The 19,813-nt window shown below is 35.9% G+C and overlaps 1 protein-coding gene across 12 annotated transcripts in view; it reads left to right on the top strand.

Moving 5' to 3' along the window:
• Nucleotides 1-19,499, top strand: part of MLIP (muscular LMNA interacting protein) — a 267,113-nt gene extending 247,614 nt beyond the window's left edge. For 11 of the 12 annotated variants that reach the window (XM_074398184.1, XM_074398182.1, XM_010337147.3 and 8 more), the window contains 2 exons: nucleotides 10,344-10,397; nucleotides 19,164-19,499. In XM_074398184.1, coding sequence (XP_074254285.1) covers nucleotides 10,344-10,397; nucleotides 19,164-19,169 — 60 coding nt within the window. In that variant the 3' untranslated portion in view covers nucleotides 19,170-19,499. The remainder of the gene's footprint in view (nucleotides 1-10,343; nucleotides 10,398-19,163) is intronic. The other variant, XM_074398188.1, reaches the window with a different exon arrangement.
• Nucleotides 19,500-19,813: the final 314 nt, after the last annotated feature.

Here is a 19,813-nt window from a genome sequence, read left to right as displayed (position 1 = left end):
GTGAATTCAAGTTGAGAAGGGCAGAGAGCTGAGCAAATGTGGCTTCAGGTCAAGGCCAGCCTTGGCCTATTTCACAGGGAGAAGGCTCTACAGAATAAATTGCAAAGTTATCCACACTTGATGCAAAGGAGCTACCCTTTTATGCCCTTTATCAGTCAGCCTTTGGCTGTGGGCAGTAGGATGGCAGAGAGTCAGGTAACTTAGGGTTAGGACAATAGTCTCAGCTGAGCTAATGCTCTGTAGGAGGAGGCAGCTGTGAACCATGCATTATTAACCCTGAAATATAATGAAAACCAGGACAGATGCATTTTATATTTGCAAATTGAGTTTTAAAAATATATATTTTGTCTACCTCTGAACATAGTTGCTTATCTGACCTTCTTGAAAAGCTATTACTTGTTTTTTTTTTGTTTTTTTTTTTTTTTTAAGTTTCTTTAGGTTGAACTGCATGAAATTGCCCTTATTCATTAGTTCTTTACCTACACAAATATCAAATTTATCAATTTCATATAGTTCAACCTAATTTTCTTATTGCTTTAATGTATTTTGTGATCCTTCAATTTATCCCATGCAGCAAAGTCAATTTTCACCAGGTAGTATTTGCACAGTTGAGGAATCTCTTATTTTGAAACTTCAGGTTACATTTTTTCTATGCTGCTTTATCTTGCCTGAGGTGACCATGGTTTTACTTCTTTCACTAAAATATGAACATAAAATTCTTTCAGATTACTGAATGTGTTGAGGCTTACCCATGTGTGACTGATGAAAGCACAACTCAGACTTTTAACTTGCAGCCATCAAATAATGATACCCAGTTGCCTTCATATAAGCCATATGTTCTGTAAGTTCCGTGAATTAAATGGAAGTCTCTTTAGGGGAACAAGCATATAACAGTGAGGTTGGGTCCTTCCTCGGGTTTTATAAAAATATTTATTTAGCCACCACTGAACATTAAACACTTTCTTAGCTTTATGAAGGCATTCAAATGAAGTGTCCACAAGTTGCTTTCAAAGCATTAGAAGTCAAACACTGGAAAATCTTAACACCTTGAGGCTCTATTTTTAGATATATATATTTATGATAGTCATATTTTCTGGTTTGTTGATTTTATTACCAGTACATAATATCTTTTTTTTCCTGTCCTTTATAGCATTTCTTCCTGAATTCCATTTTTAAGATAATAAAATTACTATTCAAGTTTTAGTTTGGTTCATATTGGAGAGACAAATCTTTTTCCTATTTTGATTTTCAGCTTTGTATGACTTTTACTTGTGCGTATGTCTCTTGTTGGCCAGATATTTTCTAATTTTGATTTTTTTTAATCTTAAGAGATTTCTCTTAATACCTGAGATTATCTCATTACCTAACCTCAATTCTGCCACATTATTACATTTTTGATAGCTTATCTGTTATCTCTGCTTTCCAGTTTTTTTATTGAAAAGGTGTAGTTTTAATTTACCGGTTTAAAATGTATTCAACCCTGTTTTGTTGTTGATTGTCCTTAACTTAAGGTCCAGATTCATATTTACATGCCTGTATCAATATCTGTATCTTCTTCTAGTAAGAGAAGTCCATTTGGTCCCTCCCATTACCTCCCATCATATGGATATTGTTCAATTCTAGGTGTTTATTACTGGCATATGATGGTTATAGTTTCTTTCCTTCCTTTTCATAGTAACGAATGGTTTGTTTTTATGGCAACAACATGCTTAGTCAAATTGTTCTATTACCCTTCCTTTCCATATTTCCTGTAGCATCTTCCTGTATGTCTTCCTCTTTTTATTTAAGTCCTTGATCCAAGAAAGATTTTTTTTTTTAATTGTACTTTGGGCTCTGGGGTACCTGTGCACATCCTGCATCCTGCAGGATTGTTGCATAGGTCCATACGTGCCATGGTGGTTTGCTGTCTGCATTTCCCACCCCTTTCCCCCTGCCTCCCCTACATCAGGCATTTCGCCTGGTGTTATCCAAGAAGTTTTAAAGACAGGTTTCTATTTAGCAAATATTCTAAGGCCTTGAATGCCTGAGAATATATTTTATGATTCCATATTTGAATGACCTTTTAACCGTTTATAAAATCCCAGGTGCTATCGTGGGCAAATTTGGCAGTATTGTGAATATTTTTCTTCTAATTGTCAAAAGATCTCACTCTGGGATGGCTGAAACCTACTGACAGTAGAGTTTTTTCCTGAGGGCTTTTTGGCAATCAGTAATTACCTCGCTTATTTTATCATTGGAAGTTTGAATAAAGAACCACCATAGCTGGTAGTCTGTGGTTCTAGCAAGCACATAGCTGGAAGTAAAACAAGACAGATTTTCCAGAGGGAAGATTTTGGACTTTATCAGGTGGCTCAGAAATGGCCACAATCTAAGACCAAGTTATAGTGCCTAGCAGGACCATATAGTCAGACCATGTAGGGCAAGGAGTGGAGATGTAAGGAAAACACTGACAGTTGAAAAGCATTATATATAAAGGAGATGTTAAAGGGTCGGGAAAAGCTTGCCTAATTTTGAAGTGTATTTGAAACAATGCATAGGAAACTGTGGGAATGGAGGAATGTGGCCCAGTGCTGGGAAGATGAGGCTGGCAGGCACCATATAGAAAGAAGCCCTTGTGTTACCTATAGACATGGGGTCCTTAGCTTCTCTGCCTGCCAACCAATCACATCCCCTTTCCCTCCTCAACCAACTCTCGGCCCCCACATCCTCAGTGATGCTCTTGGGGCTCTACTGTTAGGGGAAAGTGGAATGGGATCTGATAGGGGGTGTAAGTCAGAGGGGATGGCTTGACCCGATCACAGTCATACCTATTTCTTTCCTTAAAACTCTTCTAAATCCTTGCAACACACCAATTAACATCTGTTGATATTACACCTGGGACCTGGGATAGATTTCCTGCAACTTGGATGCAACTGGTGACAAATTAGGAAGACGTTGGGTGGGAATAAGGCAGGGACAGGAATCCAAAAATATTTATGCAGTTGAGAGTATTAATAGATAGCTGTTTATATTCTATTCTATATCACACTGGAATAAAAGGCACAATATGCCTAATCATAGGAGATAAAGAACAGAGAGAGAAAAAGATTCCACCAGTACTTTCTTTTGTGAAGAAACAAACATTTGATTTATGATTGTACTAGACAGCTAGGATACTGAAAACAATCGAAAATGATGTTTTGCCTGTAGTATTAAGTAATGAATTGTTCTCTTAAAGGATAGACAAAAAGAGCAACAAATATGCTTCCTTGTCGATTCCAATTTCAGTTTCAGGAAGTTGTTTTGAGTCCTGAAATGGTGTTAGGAAACCTGTTTTGCTCTGTTTTCATTATAACCTGGGAGCTGTGCACTGAAAAAAAGTGAATGGAGTAGTTAATCCCCTTAGGGAAATGGTTTTCTAGTTGAGAAAGAACAACTCTAGATGAAAAATGTAAGTCAACAAAAGGCTGTGGTATTTATTTTTAAACAGGCTGGACATATAATAATGGAGAGAAAAAAAATTCCATTACACTGTCCTCTAGAAAGTGGTCTTTAGAAGAAGAGATTCTAACATGCCCTAAGTCTTTCTTTCTTGGGATGGAAGAGGAAAGGCCAAGAATAAAGATAGTTTATAATTTGGGAGTTTTCAGCAATATTTCAGATCTATTACAAATATCAGGACAGAAAATTCCTATGTCTTCTTATTAGTGTTCTTAAAATTGAGACTCTAATATAACAATATTAATGACCAGCATTCAGCAGTGAGTGTTTGGTGGGCTTATAAAACAATTAACATGCATTTCAACAGAATATATCAATTAACATGTATTATCAAGTGAACATGTAATAACCCAGGGAATACACAAAAGAATGTTGTGAAGCTTAATAGTGTTTGTAACAGTTCATACAAGGAATAAATGAGCAGAGCTAAGAACTGATATTAAGGACTCCAGTTAAGATTGAGGAGTTCATTTTACCATCCCCACTGGCATCACTTATACCTCAGTTTGGCTCAGTGCAGGAGATGCCATAAAGGAAGGCCTATTTTTTTTTTTTTTTCCTGAGACAGGATCGTTTATCAATCAATAGATTTTTTGCTTAATCATCATAGAGCCAATGAATTATCCAAGTAAAACAGGAACTGAAACTCATCTATTTAGGGCCCAGACTTTAAAGATGAAAAAAACCAAAGCTCAGACACAAAGTGATTTTCCCCAGGTCACACAGGAAATTAATGAGACAGACAAACTTGTGAACATTTGGGCATCACCACAAATAGATGCTCTACTTTTAAATTTTAAAAATAAATATTTATACTACTGAATTTTTACAATTTCCTTTAACTATTTGGCCTAATACAGATTAAAACTTTAAGATACATAACCAATTATTTTTTTGATACAAGAAGCATGTTTCTAACTATCATTGAGAGCCGCTCTTTCCACATAGCACGTATTATGAACTGGCCTTATTAAAGAAAAAAAATCAGAGCATTGTGCATGTTTTATTCCAGGGTGTAGAATTGTGAGTAGTAAAATCAATCAACTAGTGTTTGGTGCACGACTGCTAGGATACGATGGGATCTATTCTCAACCAGCATGCAGTCTTTTGGGGAAATGAGAAAAACTTATATATACTTTTTTACTTTTATTTTAAATTCAGGGGTACATGTGAAGGTTTGTTTCATAGGTAAATGTACAGTAAGGGGATTTTTCATACAGATTATCAGCCAGGTATTAAGCCTAGTATTTACTAGTTGACTTTCCTGACCTTTTCCCTCTTCCCATGCTCTGATAGGCCCCAGTGTCTGTTTTTCTCTATCTGTCCATGTGCTCTCATCATTTAGCTCCCACTTACAAGTGAGAACATGTGGTATTTGGTTGTCTGTTCCTGTGTTATAGTTTGCGAAGGATGATGTGGCCAACAATCATATGATTTAAAAGCCCAGCATCACTGATCATTAGAGAAATGCAAATCAAAACCGCAATGAGATACCATCTCACACCAGTCGGAATGGCTATTATTAAAAAGTCAAAAAATAATAGATTCTGGTGAGGTTGTGGAGCAGAAGAAACACTTATACACTGTCGGTGGGAGTGCAAATTAGTTCAACCGTGTGGAAGACAGTGTGGAGATTCCTCAAAGAACTAGAGACAGAAATACCTTTTGACCCAGCAACCCCATTACTGGGCATATACCCAAAGGAATATAAATCATTCTGTTATAAAGACACATGCATGAGTATGTTCATTGCAGCACTATTCACAATTTCAGAGATATGGAATCAACCCAAATACCCATCAATGATAGACTGTATGAAGAAAGTTTGGTACATATATACCATGGAATACTATGTAGCCATAGGAAGGAATGAGATCCTGTCCTTTGCAGGAAAACTCATATTTAACAGTGTTCATTCATTTAATAAGCATTTTCAAGGGCTTACAGATGACTCTGAAGTGAAGTTGATGCATACAGATTCCTCACAGTAATTCTCTGTCCTTGGTTCCTGACATTTCTCTCTCACTCATTTTACCTATCCACACTGAATTTTCTCCCTCTCTTTCAATCAGCCCAATTGTGAATAATTTCTTCTGAGCAACTAGTTCCATATGCACTCACAGTGCCTCTTATTCCTATGAGGTGGCATCCCTGGGATTTCAGCCTCTTGGAAAAATATTCCTTTATCCTTTTAGTTCAGGTTAGATTCATTTATTATGAACCGTGATAGGACTCAGTACTTGTACTTCCTAACACATTATTTGTGTTTGTAACTATATGTTCCTGATTATAGAATTACTATCTGTCTCTCCTGCAAGACTGTATTCTTCAAGGCAGGGTGACCATGTCTGTTCACTGATTGTTACATCTGTAACATCTAGCCAAAGGTCAGAGGTTACCTATTATCATGATTATGTAAATCATGATAATAGGTAACCTATTTACATAATCATGATAATAGATAACCTCTGACTTTTGGTCCCTCATAGTAGGAATGGTGGGGACTATGTTCATATGGAGATCTTTAGCTTCATCTGAAAGGCACAGGCTACTGTCCAGAGTCACATAATTGCAAAATTAGTGTTGGAAGATTTGAGCAGTTGAAGAGAAACTGGAGATACACAACTGCATATATAATCTGTGGACTTAAACACTGACAACTAAACTTAATTCTTTTTAAAGCAAAAGAAATATGAGGATCAAATAGAACTCCCTTGCGTGACAGCTCTACTCCAGGGGTCTCCAGTTTGCAGAATCTCATGCAAAGGAGGATACCTTTTAGGAATTCAGTTAATACTCCTAAGGCTTTACTAATTCAGAATTTTTAAATTTTACAAGTCAAAAAACTCTTTTCTGAAGCCATCTAATTCTTCCCTTCTTTTATTAATTTATTCATTCAATACTCATTCAGTCTCTACTAAGTGCTGACTGGGTCCTAGGCCAAGTATAGACCAACTAGACCAACTAACCATGAGTTCATTTTACATGTAATCTGTGCCTTCCAACGGCTTCTAGTCTCAGAATGACAACATTATACTTAGGAAACAGTATTCTGCGTGGGCATTGCTACAATAATTTGTAATGTCTACTTTTGAGGGAGAGTCTTAAGAAGGTTATGTTCTCACTTGTAGTTCACAAATCTAAGTGGAGAGACAGAAGCAGAAGGTACAGATGACTGCAGGCAAATGGCGTAAAGGAGGTTTACAAGAGGATGTGGTTGAACATAAAAGCAATCCCAAAAAAGCAACTCTGGATGGAAAGTATGGCACTCGTGGTGATTTTAAAACGTTAAAACTTCTTGTAACACTCCCTCAGCTTCACAATTTCTGGCAGTCCAGAAAACATATTTTATCTCCACTCAAGAAAAGGGAACCGTTTCACAAAAGCTAAAGCTCTAAATTCCATTTCTTGTGTACATTAAAGACTTAATTAACTGATTTAATGACACTTTGCAATTTTTTTTTCTAGTTTGTTACATTTTCATTTCTTCAGTTGGTGTGAGGGGATTTTATCTCTTTGTGGGAATAGTTTATATTACCTTAGAAGAGGCAGTGATATATATGAGAAGTCCCCACAGTGGTAACAAACACTTCACAAGGCTTTATATTAGTTTAGTGGCAGCTGTGACCAGCAGTGTAATGAAAATCAACTGAATGTTTTATTCAAATGTGTTTACCCAACAGTGATGAGTGAACAAAGGTCTAGTTAATCTCTTACATAGTATCTAGGACTGGATTTTCTATCCAGGATAAAAGTATGTTTTGTCCCGTTTCACTTGAACTTTCTATTTCATTCATCTTTCCATGTTGAATAATGCTCTGATGCTAACATTAGTAACATTTTAGTTATTTTTTTCTTTGAAGCAACATAGTAGTTTGTTTTTCACAGTGTTTACCATCAAGTATGCCAGCTTGGATGACTCTCTCTGCCCTGTAATATTCATCTACTCTCTGCATAGCAAGCCATTCACCTATGTAGAACTTGTTTTAATGCTTAGTTTCAATGTTTCCTATCTGACTGGCAAATTTTTCATACTATGTGTTATTGTCCTCCCCATTTGACATCTCTAGTCCTCATGCATTGCAAAGTCTCTGTATTCAGCAGAGATTTTAGCATTCAGTATTTTTCTGTGTTCCCAGTTTTTCTTCATATCTACTCTTTGCTTCTGTGTTCATCCCAGAAAGTAGGAAGCCTAGAGTTATCTGGAAAACTTGAGTGTCTTCTATTCTCTGAGATGATATTTTTATTCAAATCTTCCATCCTTCCTCTCCTCTCCTCCCCTCTCTCCTCTCCTGTCCTCTCCTCCCCTCCTCTCCTTACTTTTTTCCCCTCTCCTCCCCTCCCCTCCCTTCTCCTCTTCTTCCCTCCCTACTTTCGTGCCCTACTGCCACTTCTGTCATGCTTTATTTAAATATCTTCCAATCCACATATTTCCATATTTTGTACATCAGCCACGTGACTTCTTTTGAAATGAAAATCTGACCACACATGTCCCCTACTTAAAGTACTTGAAGGACTTCTCGCTGCCTAAGAGGATTAAGCTCAAACTCCTCATCTGACATATAAGTTCCATTGTGCTATGTCTCCTTGTGGGCTTTCATGGAGACACCAGCCATCACTGAGATCTTCTGGTCTCTGAATGGGACATCCTTGACTTCAGTGTCTGGCTTTTCCCTTTGCTAAATGTCATAGTCATACTCCATTCCCTTCCGCTGTCTCTCTGTCTGTCTGTCTTCCCCACTTCCTTTTACTGCATATCTTCCCATGAGTGTATCGCCACATCACAGTTGCTTTGAGAGCACAGTCTCTTACACTCTCAGGCTAGATGCAAGCATGGCCGTTCCCTTACTACTTTTGGGCCTTGAACAAGTTATTTCTACCTCTCAGTGCTCTAGTTTCCTCATCTGTGAAACAGGGTATTACTAGTACTCACGTTACCAGGTTATTGTGAAAACTAAATGAACAAACCCATATAAAGAATTTATTATGTGAGTATGTAATAAATTATTACGATTAAATCCATAAATGTTCACATCACATTAATATCACATTTTTAGTCAGGTTAGGAATATTAAAAAGGCAAACCTGTGACAAAAGATCATAAGCAGAAGAAAGCATTCCAAAGCTAAATATAAATGATTTGAGAATTACCAATTAATTAGGATCAGTCATTTTCGGTTCTCTTTCATTGATTAGGATAATCAACAGATAGTTTTTGAAATTCAAGATTAAAATAAAACGGATTAAAATGACTGAATACCTGTATTGGAAAGGAAGAATGGACTGTAACAATAGGCATCACATAATGACTTAATTGCTTTTCTAATATCAGTTGAGTGCTTTACTGGGATATTACCAAGATTTTAAAATTTCAAGATGATTCTTTTCTGTTTTAGGAGATTAGGAGGTTGGACATTTGACATTGTACAAACTCTGATGATTCACATAAATATTGTACTACTTAACTTAGGTGTACTAATGACTATGCTATTTCCAGGATCAATCACTTGGATTTGAAGTTTGAGGCAGTACCTAGAGTCTGACCCTAAGTCATACTTAGGATCTCAGGAGACTCTGATGAACAGGTAAAAGCAGGTGCTTCCAGCTGCTTTCTGGAATGCTATTTAGATTTCTAGTTGGCTCTAGGGCCAGATCATACTTCTATTTAAAAGATCTCAGGCAGCTAGAAGGAGTCCTATTGCTATGATACCCAAAGGATTTTATAGTTGAGAACAGAGTGTAAGGGCTTGGATTTGATGAACCTATAACTTTAAGCAAAAACTGGCTTCATTCTTGAATATCTGTAGGAGTGAAGGGAAACCTGAGGAAATGTCAGGTGGAGACCTCCTTGGTCTCCCTAGCAGCCAAGGTAAGAGTCTTCCCCAAGGCAGGCTAAATTACTGGCCTCCTCCAAATTGCTCTGGAGGATTAAGGGCTGGTTTTTGTCCACAGACTATTTTGCCCAAGAAAGACCCTGTTGAAAGTGAAAGGGGTCCAATCATTTCAATAGTCAGGGTTTGCCCAGGACAATAGCAGAAATAAGAAATGTTCCTGGCAAACTGGATCTGTGGTTATTCTAAAGCTGGAGCTAGGATAAATGGTTAATACCAAAAAAGGGTAAACAGATTTCGTTACAAATGTTTGCTCTCTCCTTCTCTGTGTGTGTCTTAGTTTGTCTCTCTCTCTTTCTTGTGTATTGATGACTTTCTTCTATCTTATAAAGTTTGTGTGTAGCTCTCAGAAGACCCATGCAATAATAAAAATTCCCACATTAAGACAACTTCTCTTCTGTTAAAGTGTCACTATGATATAAATTACATTATAATAACATCACCTGCTGAGATTGCAATGTTTATGAAGTCTCTGTGTATTGAGATTATTAATAGTCACAATAAAGCACAATATTTTACATTTCCAGTAAGTACTGTCTATAGATGCATCTACGTTTACTGTGGGTCTGGACTTGATTTGTTGCTGTTGCTTTGGAGCTTTTCAATTAGAGGCCTGTATGTGAGGGGTGAAACATAAATTTAACTTTGTTTCCTCTCTGTGAAATCTATCAGTGCATTTTGACAATTCCTTCATTAAATACATAATTAATGAGGGTCTATGCTATATGCTAAGCACTGTTAGAGTTGGTGTGTGACACAAAAGTAAATAAGATGTGGTCTTATACTCAAAGTACTCACCCTCTTCCTTTGTCTTTTAGTGACAATTGAATCTTAATGTTTATACTTGGTATAATCCACTATTATCTGCAATGAAATATTTATGTTACGGTCAGTCTATTTAAATGAAATTTAAACATTTATTTTTTTCTCACTTTTACTTCTGATCATATCCTGGGCATCTTTTCTGTGAAGCTGAGTCATCCAATGGTGGTTATTCCTGAACATGAAGCTCTTGATTCCAAAGAGGTAAATGTAAGATAGGACTGGACATCTAGTTATCCATTTCCATGTGATTGTAGAAATAAAGCAATCTTATTTTTTTTAATGTTAACAAAATTGTGCTTTTTTTTTTTTAAAAAAAAGAAAGAATTATTGCTAACTGTTCCACTCTGTAGGTCGGAAGAATTTGATAGTGAAATTAAGCAAATTTGTGCTGCCTCTCAATGTAGAAGGTAGCACTAGAGTTCTTTGTGTGTGATACCTGGACCACATACCAACTCCTGCCCCAAGTGCCTGTCTTTGTGACTTCCTTTTTGGGTTCATATGTGACATCACTGTTGTCTCCTTTCTCTAGAGAGTCATTGAATGTCCCATAATCCATATAGTGTGTTTTTGGGGTCAGAGACACGGTATTTCATGGTATCTCAGTTTCAGTTCATAGGAAGATGACTGCTAGGCTCACTGAGTACTCCACCTTCCCCAAGTGAATTTTATATATGCCATGTAGCATATAGACAATGTTTATCTACTTTAATGTTTTGAGCTGACAAGTAAAAAATAAATTCAAATAACTTTCTTAAACTTTTTAAAATGCTATATCCTAGAAACAAAGATGAAACTTCTGTAAAGAAATGTACTTTTCATGGTTTACTTTTGTATTCATCAAGAGCAAGAATAACTGAACAGTATTTTCTTCTTCTACATCCCCTCAGATAAAGTTTGAAAAACTTATCTCTGAGAAGGGACTGGGTGAGCTCACACATTCATTTAAAATATTCTCACAAAAGAAGTATGCTTAATTTTGCAGCCTCCAAGTTTAGGAAGAAACAAACATAATATGAAAGAGAAGAAAGAATGATACAATTCCACTTATCATTTGAATTTTTTTTTTCTGAGCCATGTTTTCCACAATTTAGGTTATATTATCTACTTTTCCTAAATTGGCATCCTGATTTCTGCAACTTTAAAAAGCTCTGTCGTAGAAGACTGATGTGGCTTTCTGCTGTAACATTAGTTATTAAAATATAAAGCTGTGTTATGAATAGGCATGCATTTATATCCTTGACCACATCTCTGGTTACTTTTTTTTTTTTTTTTTTTTTGAGATGGAGTTTCGCTCTTGTTACCCAGGCTGGAGTGCAACGGCACGATCTCAGCTCACCGCAACCTCCACCTCCTGGGTTCAGGCAATTCTCCCGCCTCAGCCTCCTAAGTAGCTGGGATTACAGGCAGGTGCCACCATACCCAGCTAATTTTTTGTATTTTTAGTAGAGACAGGGTTTCACCATGTTGACCAGGATGGTCTCAATCTCTTGACCTCGTGATCCACCTGCCTCAGCCTCCCAAAGTGCTGGGATTACAGGCTTGAGCCACCGCGCCCGGCCTCTGGTTACTTTTTAAGATAAGATTCTAAAAATAGGATTATAGGTTTTATGAGTATGAACATATGAAAGACTCTCAACATATGTAGCCCAATTTCTGTCCTGGAAAATTGTAGTAATTTACCCTTTGAGGAACGTGTTTAGCAATATCCGTCTCTATGCAGTCTTGCCAGCATTGAGAATTGTTATAATTGCCAATGTATTGAGAGATACTATACATTAAAAACAGTGTTATGTACTTTGTTTTACTGAATCTTCATAAAATATTCTTAAGTACTATTACAATTCCTTTTAGAGGTGAGGAAACTAAGGCTGCAGGGACTCAGTCTATTGCCTAACATCAAATAGCTAGGAAGTATCTGCAAAATCAGAAATTGAATCCAAATCTGACAGCCTACAGTCTATGCCTCTTGGGGCCTCTACTATTCTCTGTCTAGTGTCTATATTCATCTAAATTAGGATGTTTAATTTAGGTAAATATATTTATCCAAATTTCTCTTTTTAAATTATATTTCTACCTATGTGATCTAATTCTTTTCCTTTGAAAATCACCTTTTAAAATACTTGCCAAATTAAAAGGGCAAGTTATGTTTTAATATTAACTTTCATGTTAAGATTCTGTTTCTTCTGTTATTTTTGTCTTTATTTTGTTTTTCACTATCTTAGGCAAAAAGATAGTGCAAAAACAAAATTTATTGGTTTGGTAATATATTTTTATTGAGTAGTAAACTCCCTTTTTATATATTAAGGTTAATAACTTTTTGTCAAATATGTTAGCTCTTTCAGTATAATGGTGGCAAATTGTATAATAGTGAAAAATTAGGCAAACATATATGTCCAAAAAGAGAAGAATGATTATATAAATTTTGCACATTTAGATGACTATAAAAAATAGTAAGCTTTGTATTTCTTTCAAATACAATCATTTTGGTTCAAGTTCACATAGGCTATAACTACACAATGAGAGTGTTTCTACACAAAAAAGAGAAAATCAATTGGTTATTTAAATTACAAAACAGCCAGTTCAGATAACAAATTGAAAACTGCTGAATGTTAGGCAATGCAAAAGACTTTGGGAACTAAAGAGAACATTATAGAAGTAGTATTTGCATTTTTTTACACCAATTATCACAACCCTCAAGACAAAACTTAAAATTAAGATAGTGAATAAGATTGCCACAGAATGATTTTGATTCAGGTTTGGAATACCTGAAAAATGTCAGTTAGAGTTTGAAGTTTAACATTTGTGAGACACAGTAACTGTTAGAAGTAAAAGAAATGTAAATAATTAAGCAAAAGGCCTTTTTGTGCTTCTAGTGTGCTGTATTTTACTTCTTAGTAATGTTGGCACATTTTGGAGCAATTTAACAACTTTTACAACTTCTTATAATATGTGGTCAGACTAATATTGACCCATATATTTTCCCCAAACCTTTTCCCTGTTATTTATTTACTTTCAACATCAACCAAGAAACATCAGTTTTATAAAGCAATTCTCTTTTTATGACTCTATGGCCTAAAGGAATAAACCATTTCAGCTTCAAACTCACTGCAAATAAAGAATTATGGAGGAGCCCTTGATGGTATCTCACTATTTTCCCCTTGGTTTTTCTTTCATTTCCTGAAGACATTAGTTTGTCTTACTTACTACCAGACTGTCATTTCTTGAATCAAATCAGAAAATTTATCGATAGTACTTTTTAAAAATTAACTCAGTAATTCATTTAAATACAAACGTGTCAGATATATCTAATTTGACTTACCCATCATTTTTATAACTCACATCCTTTCTAAAGTTTATTTAAAAGGAACTAACTCAAAAAAAAAAAAAAAAAAAAAAAAAAGAAAACAGTTCCACTTATCATCTAGCTCAGTGGTTCTCAACTCTGTCTGAACATGAGAATCACCTGTATTTGACTTTTGAAACACACCAATGACAGGGATCCACTGCAGACAAATTAATAAGTCAGGAAACTTTGCAGGTGACAAAGGTATTGGTATGTTTTAAAATCTCTTCAGGTTATTCAAATATGTACCAAGGGTTGAGATTTTCAAATTTTTGCTCCTTCATTGGCAGTCTAGGCAGGCCAATCAAATAAATCGGTCATTCAACTCTGAAAACGCAAAATAGAAAGTAAAAGTAGGAGGATCATAAAAGATTTTGTTCTAGTAAATGATTTCAATTACTAAAAACTTGGGTGACAAATTCCTGTCCAGTGGCATGAAGAAATAACATATGCTTTAATTTGCGGTAGATTAATTTTGAGAGGTCTGTTCTATGTTGAGATTCACTATAATTTCATTAGTAAAATCTAATTCTTTATTTTTATTTTCCTTGACATTCTATACAAGGTTTGAAAATTGCTTCGGATAAGGCTGGCATAGCATTTAGTGCAAGCTGAGTCTGGAGGGTTAGTGCATTCCAAACAATGTTTTATTCGTACTTTATATGACATTTAAAATACATGATCACTATCCACCTTCATGCAAGCAGAGATCCCTAGATAATTGATTTGACCATTGTGTCAGCTGATTTTCAAAGAATACTTTCATAGATTTTTACTGTTCACACCAAAGCAGTAATCTCTGAGTAGGTGAGCATTTAACATCATATAGGCAGAGCATACTCCTTGACTAAGATAAATGATTTCTGAGTTGAGTTACTTAGGAGAAAATTAAATTCTAGTAGTGACAATTATGTTTTATTGTATTTCTTGTGAGTTCAGCACCTCTTTTATCCACAACCACTCCATAACCTACTTCTTCTTCTACAGGCTTAATTGTGAAAGTCATACCACAGAATGAGATATAAACAGACTGTCCCTTTTTGTATTACCTGCTACATGCATCCCTATGACTACTGTATTTTATTTTCAAATTGAAGGTCATTTGATCACCAAAAATGTGATTAGATGCATTTGGTTCTGACCTTTCAGGTTCATTTGTTATTAACAAAACTTGAGAGCTAATCATTCACTAGCTGCTCATGAAACACACACTAGGCAAATTCTTCTGTTTTCCTTATTCCTTCTCTTTGTAGATTTTTGATAAACTTTTGACGAGATAACAATTCTGTTAGCAAGGTGACTGTGACTCATTTGCTACTTTGGTGGTATATAAGCTTTCTGAGTTTATTTTATTTTGAATTTCGGAACGTCATTGATGTCTAAGGTTCCAGTCTTATAAAGCAGGCATCCCATTTCTCTGACTATTCTTCAGATGAGAACATAGAAAAGGGAAAACAAGTTACTTGCCCGTGGAAGCCACTCTCATATTCTGGTTTGATTCAAGGGTCAAAATAAAACTATCGAGAGAAAAAGGCCCACTCTATTCTTTTCAGGCAATTTTCCAAAAGCATTATTTCTCAAGATGAAGTTTTGATATATCTTGTATTGCTGAGAGTTAAAGGTTGTAATCTCAGGGGAGAATTGGGAATCTGGATATTATTACCTGTTGTTTAAAAGAAGATTTCTATGCTTTGATAGACAAATGGCTACAGGGCCAGGGTAAATTTGTCTTATAAAAATAAAGATACCTGAGTAGATAGCCACTTTTCCCAGGCATCAGGTGGGCAGGGAAATAATAAAGGAAAGAATATTTCTATACTCAGATTTGGTAGCAATGGACCCATCAAAATGACTTTCTTGTGTTACAATCCCCCAGCCTACGTTGGGGAAATGTAATTTAAAAACAAAACAAAACAAAACCTTTCTGCTAATCCAGAAGTTCCCTTTGCAAGGGTAGTAGAGAAAGAAAACCCTTTTTGTTATTGAATAAACATTGAACCAGAATGTGATGTGCATTTTAGGCAATCTGCTAAGAGATCGCAAAGAGAAGAACTCTCACCCTTCATGTAGCCAAGAAGATAGACCCCGTTATAAACATATTCTCAAGATCAACAATAATTAAATTGGTCCTCAAGAAAAAAATGAGAGCATCATTAAATTCACCTGGAATTTGGGGTGACAATCGGTGTCTGTCTTTACACAAGGCAAAGTAAACTTCTCATATCTTTAGAACATGGGGTCATTTTATAACTTTGAGCCAGACTTGAGCTAATCTTAAGAGTCTTACCCTCCTTGGAAACTGGCCGATAGGGATGCTGTCTTCCTTGATTGGAAGGAGATAGTTTGCAAGTTCTTGAAAGAGACTTTTCTGGGCCTGACAGAAGACCCACATAGTTTTCAAAAGACTTTATATGCATTTCAAAGAGAGGAGAAAGTACTCACAATGAGTTTTCTAAAAGTAAATGCTGTAAGAAAAAGAAGTGTGAGGGAAATCTTTCCCCTTCTGTTCAGCCAAAAGAATTAAGCTTTTCATTTTGAATTTCCAATTGTCTTTACACTTGGTTGGCAAGAACCAGAATTAAAATCAGAGAGAGTCTGACTCTGAAGTACCCAATCAAAAGAAACAGGTCTCATGTATTTTTCTTTTCTAGAAACTCAGTTAAATCTGTAGAAGTGGGTGTTTGACAATTTTGAGGTTTCTTCTCAAAGTCATCTCAGTAGATGAAAATTGGGTTTGATATTGTAGTGAGTCATTGTAAAGTTGAGCAGAAGTCAGGAATTAAAAGAACCTATAACTCCTCTGTGTGGTGGCTTGGGAAGACTATTCCTGGTTTTCCAAGAGAAACAAACAAAACAATAAGATCAGGGTTAGTAATTATCTGGAACTCACATCATCCAGATGTCACATGGTTTTGACGCCAGATTCAACATTGTACTCTCTAGAGTCCATTGTACCTGCATTCCTTGTCTATGAGGCTGTCTTTATAGGACCTTAATTACTGAACGTTTTATGGTGTCTGGCTTATGGATAATAAACTCTGCTACCAGATCTTGTCTTTTTACACCAAAGTCAATAGTTACATAAATATACAAAATACATTTAAAATCTTTCAGGAAAAAGAATGGACATGCAGTATTTAATCATATTATATACATTACTTGGATATGGCTTTTTGTTCTCAATACATGCAGCCTGATTTCATATTCACAAGAACATGTATGTAGATTATTTTGCTTTCATTTTGCAGGAAAGAGTATGCATATTTGGTTTTGCATTTCAAGGGAATGAAAAACCAACTCACACAGCACATTCTTTTAAAAAATGCTTTCTGTAACATTGGCTTAACGTTTCACAAAAATATATTATCCATTACCTGAAATTAACTCTAAATTAAAAAAAAAAAAGATGTTGAGTTTGACTGTGTTCCAGAATTATGACTTTCAAAGCTTCTTAAGTTCTTTTTAAATTAAGTTTTCTTGTAGCCAAAATAAGTGTGTTGTTTCACTGGCAATATGATAAAATACTGAGCCTTAACTGCCAGGAAGCTAGTTTAAAAATAGGATTGATTTATTTGTTAATGATTCTCACTTTTCTTATATGTCCACCTTTGTTATTTTCAAATTTTTTAGCTCTTTACCTATACTGAGATTGGCAAAGAAAAGTAAAACTTCACACAGTATGTATAAAATGATGGCTCTAGCTGTCATAGCATAATACATCATTTCCAACTAGCTGCTAAATTGTGGGGCCAAACATTTCTTTGATTTGCTGGTGGGTTCGGGAAGAGCTGAGAAATAGTGCTGAGCTTGTTGGCATGGTGTCAGACGATGATCTGCCTATTGCTCTTCAATCTAAGTTAATGATTCCTATTATAATAAAATTTTATATTTGAGAGGGAACTAGGAAGGCATTTGTTCCAGTATTTTATTTAATGTTATAATCCTATCTACAACATATATGCTCATATATCTTCTGTTGAAACTCTCTGGTGACAGAGTTCACCATTTCCACAAGCCAGATTCGATACATGTTTTAGTTTGACTAAGACAGACTAAGTAATGGCTATGTGAACAACAAAAGCAAATAGAAAACACAGAATAAACTGGGGTTTAATCTGGAGCACTATGACCTTGGGTGTGATATTGAATCTTTCTGAGCTTCAATTTTATTCTTTGTAAAATGGAATCAAATGACTGTGAAGGTCTGCCTTAATGTATGTAAAGTGCTTAGTGTATAAAATACATGGCACTTAAAAAGTATTAGCCAAATGATGATCATCTCCTTAAATCTCTTGTAATATTAACTAGTAAATGCTGATACTTTCAGAAAAATCATGTTGGTGCTTTCAGAAAAAGCAAAATAATGGTAATTTTTATTTATTAGAATAATTAACAAGGAGATGTGCTTGAGTCACTTCCTCGCTTTGTTCCAGGGCTTCAGAGAATTCCAGATGATGGAAGCTACAGCTTACTCTTACTTTTTGCCTGTTGATTTTCTATGGCCAGAATAAACCAGAGCAGTCATGGAGCCACCCCGTGTTAGGGCTTTTTCTCTGTCTCCTTCTTTTAGTCTAAAATGTACTTTCTTCTAATAATGCAGAATGTAAGCACGTTTTACAATCCTGTGTAGCTGCTGGGCCATGACATACACCTTGCACATAGGGGCCAGCTCCAAGTCACCGCCACGACTACTTCACCTCATGATCTGGCTGAGGGCATAGCACAGAAAGTTGCCTACAGAAAGGCAACTGACCTCCTTTATTTTCTACTGGGAATTTTGGAGGGTTCTCTTGTTAGTCGTGAGTTAGAACCTGGAAATAGAAAGCTCTGGTCACTTCCTCCACTGGTGTTATTCCATCAGATTGTTCTATCAGAGTCCTGTCTTAGAACTAAATTTCTCAGAACTAAATTTTTCTTCTTGCTTCATCTCTGATGCTTTCTTTTTTACTCTCTTTTATGCAATCTGCCTTCACAGTACGCAATACCCATCCTCCACAGTTAAGTTTATCTTATCTGTTCCAGACAGTCCGACCTTATCACGTAGGAACAGAGATTGAATGGGTAAAGAAATTATTGGAATCACTCCTCTACCACACAGCAAAATTGTAAGGCCAAGCAAATCAATATATGAAGGAAAAGCAAGTGATTATTTGGTCTTGGTCTTTTGTAGTGTTCCCTTTTGCAAAAGCTGGAATTTAATTCAGTCCCTGTTCACTTTACCTCCTTGTTAGATGATGCATTTTGGGGAATAGTGCAGTCAATGCAAAAGTCAAGTCATCAGCCAAATAATGGAAGGGTGAAGGTGTGGGTGGGACATAGCAGTGCTGTTCCTTAAGATACCCCCAGCCCCTCAAAACTGTCATGATGCTTTGTAAGAGGACAGAACTGGTCTTCTCCAAGAGATTGGAGTCTGATGCAAAGGTACAGCTGTGTGTCTTTATTATGCCAATAATAGTGAAACAAGGAAGGATCTACTTAGGGAATAAAAATAAACTTTTCTTATCATAATATAAACCACTTTTTTTATAGGAGATGCTATGCCCAAATATTAATGTATAATTTTCAGGTGTATATTTTTAAATTGATTTATCTTAACCTGACTACTATATTCTCTTATTTTGCAGCAATGAAGTTGGAGCAGAGGCTGAAAACACAGGCTGCTGAAGTTTTTTGGAATGCTGGTGCTAACCACTTGCTAGATTTAACTTTTTTTTTTTTTTTTTCCAGAATGTGTGCTCCCTTTATAAGCTGCAGTGCAGCATAACTAAAAAAAAGTTTGCTGCAGTTATATAGCATCTCAGTGCTCTTCTAACAGCCAGCATAGGAGAGATTTACCTACAGCTTCTTGCACCACTGTTTAAGCCTTTAATGCCTTCTATCTAATATTAAGCTGACAGCAATACTAACATTCCCCTATATTTAGCAGCCAAATAAAGAAGAATCATGGGTAAATAGAAGAATGGCTGTGACTGTTTTTCAATACGAATTTTATTGAATGCATACATAACTGATTGAGTCAGGTTTTTATTCCCCCTTTGCTTCACTTTTTTTTTTAATATGAAAAAAACACTCTTCTACCAAAGTAAATCATTAGCTTTCAGAAGATGCTAATATTCAGAGGTTCACTGGTAAGATCTCGAACACCAGAAAGTTGGCTTTCCTGTTCTGTTGGGGTTCTGTGTTGCTGGGACAGACTATGTGCCAGGAGCAACCCAGTGCTGATGAACATTGTGTTACTGGAGTGTGTGGGATGCCATTGTCTCTCTGCCTGTTG

This window comes from Saimiri boliviensis, chromosome 4, assembly GCF_048565385.1.
Source record: "Saimiri boliviensis isolate mSaiBol1 chromosome 4, mSaiBol1.pri, whole genome shotgun sequence".
In the NCBI taxonomy this organism is placed as follows: Eukaryota; Metazoa; Chordata; class Mammalia; order Primates; family Cebidae; genus Saimiri; species Saimiri boliviensis.
This window is presented reverse-complemented; position numbering and strand designations above follow the sequence as displayed.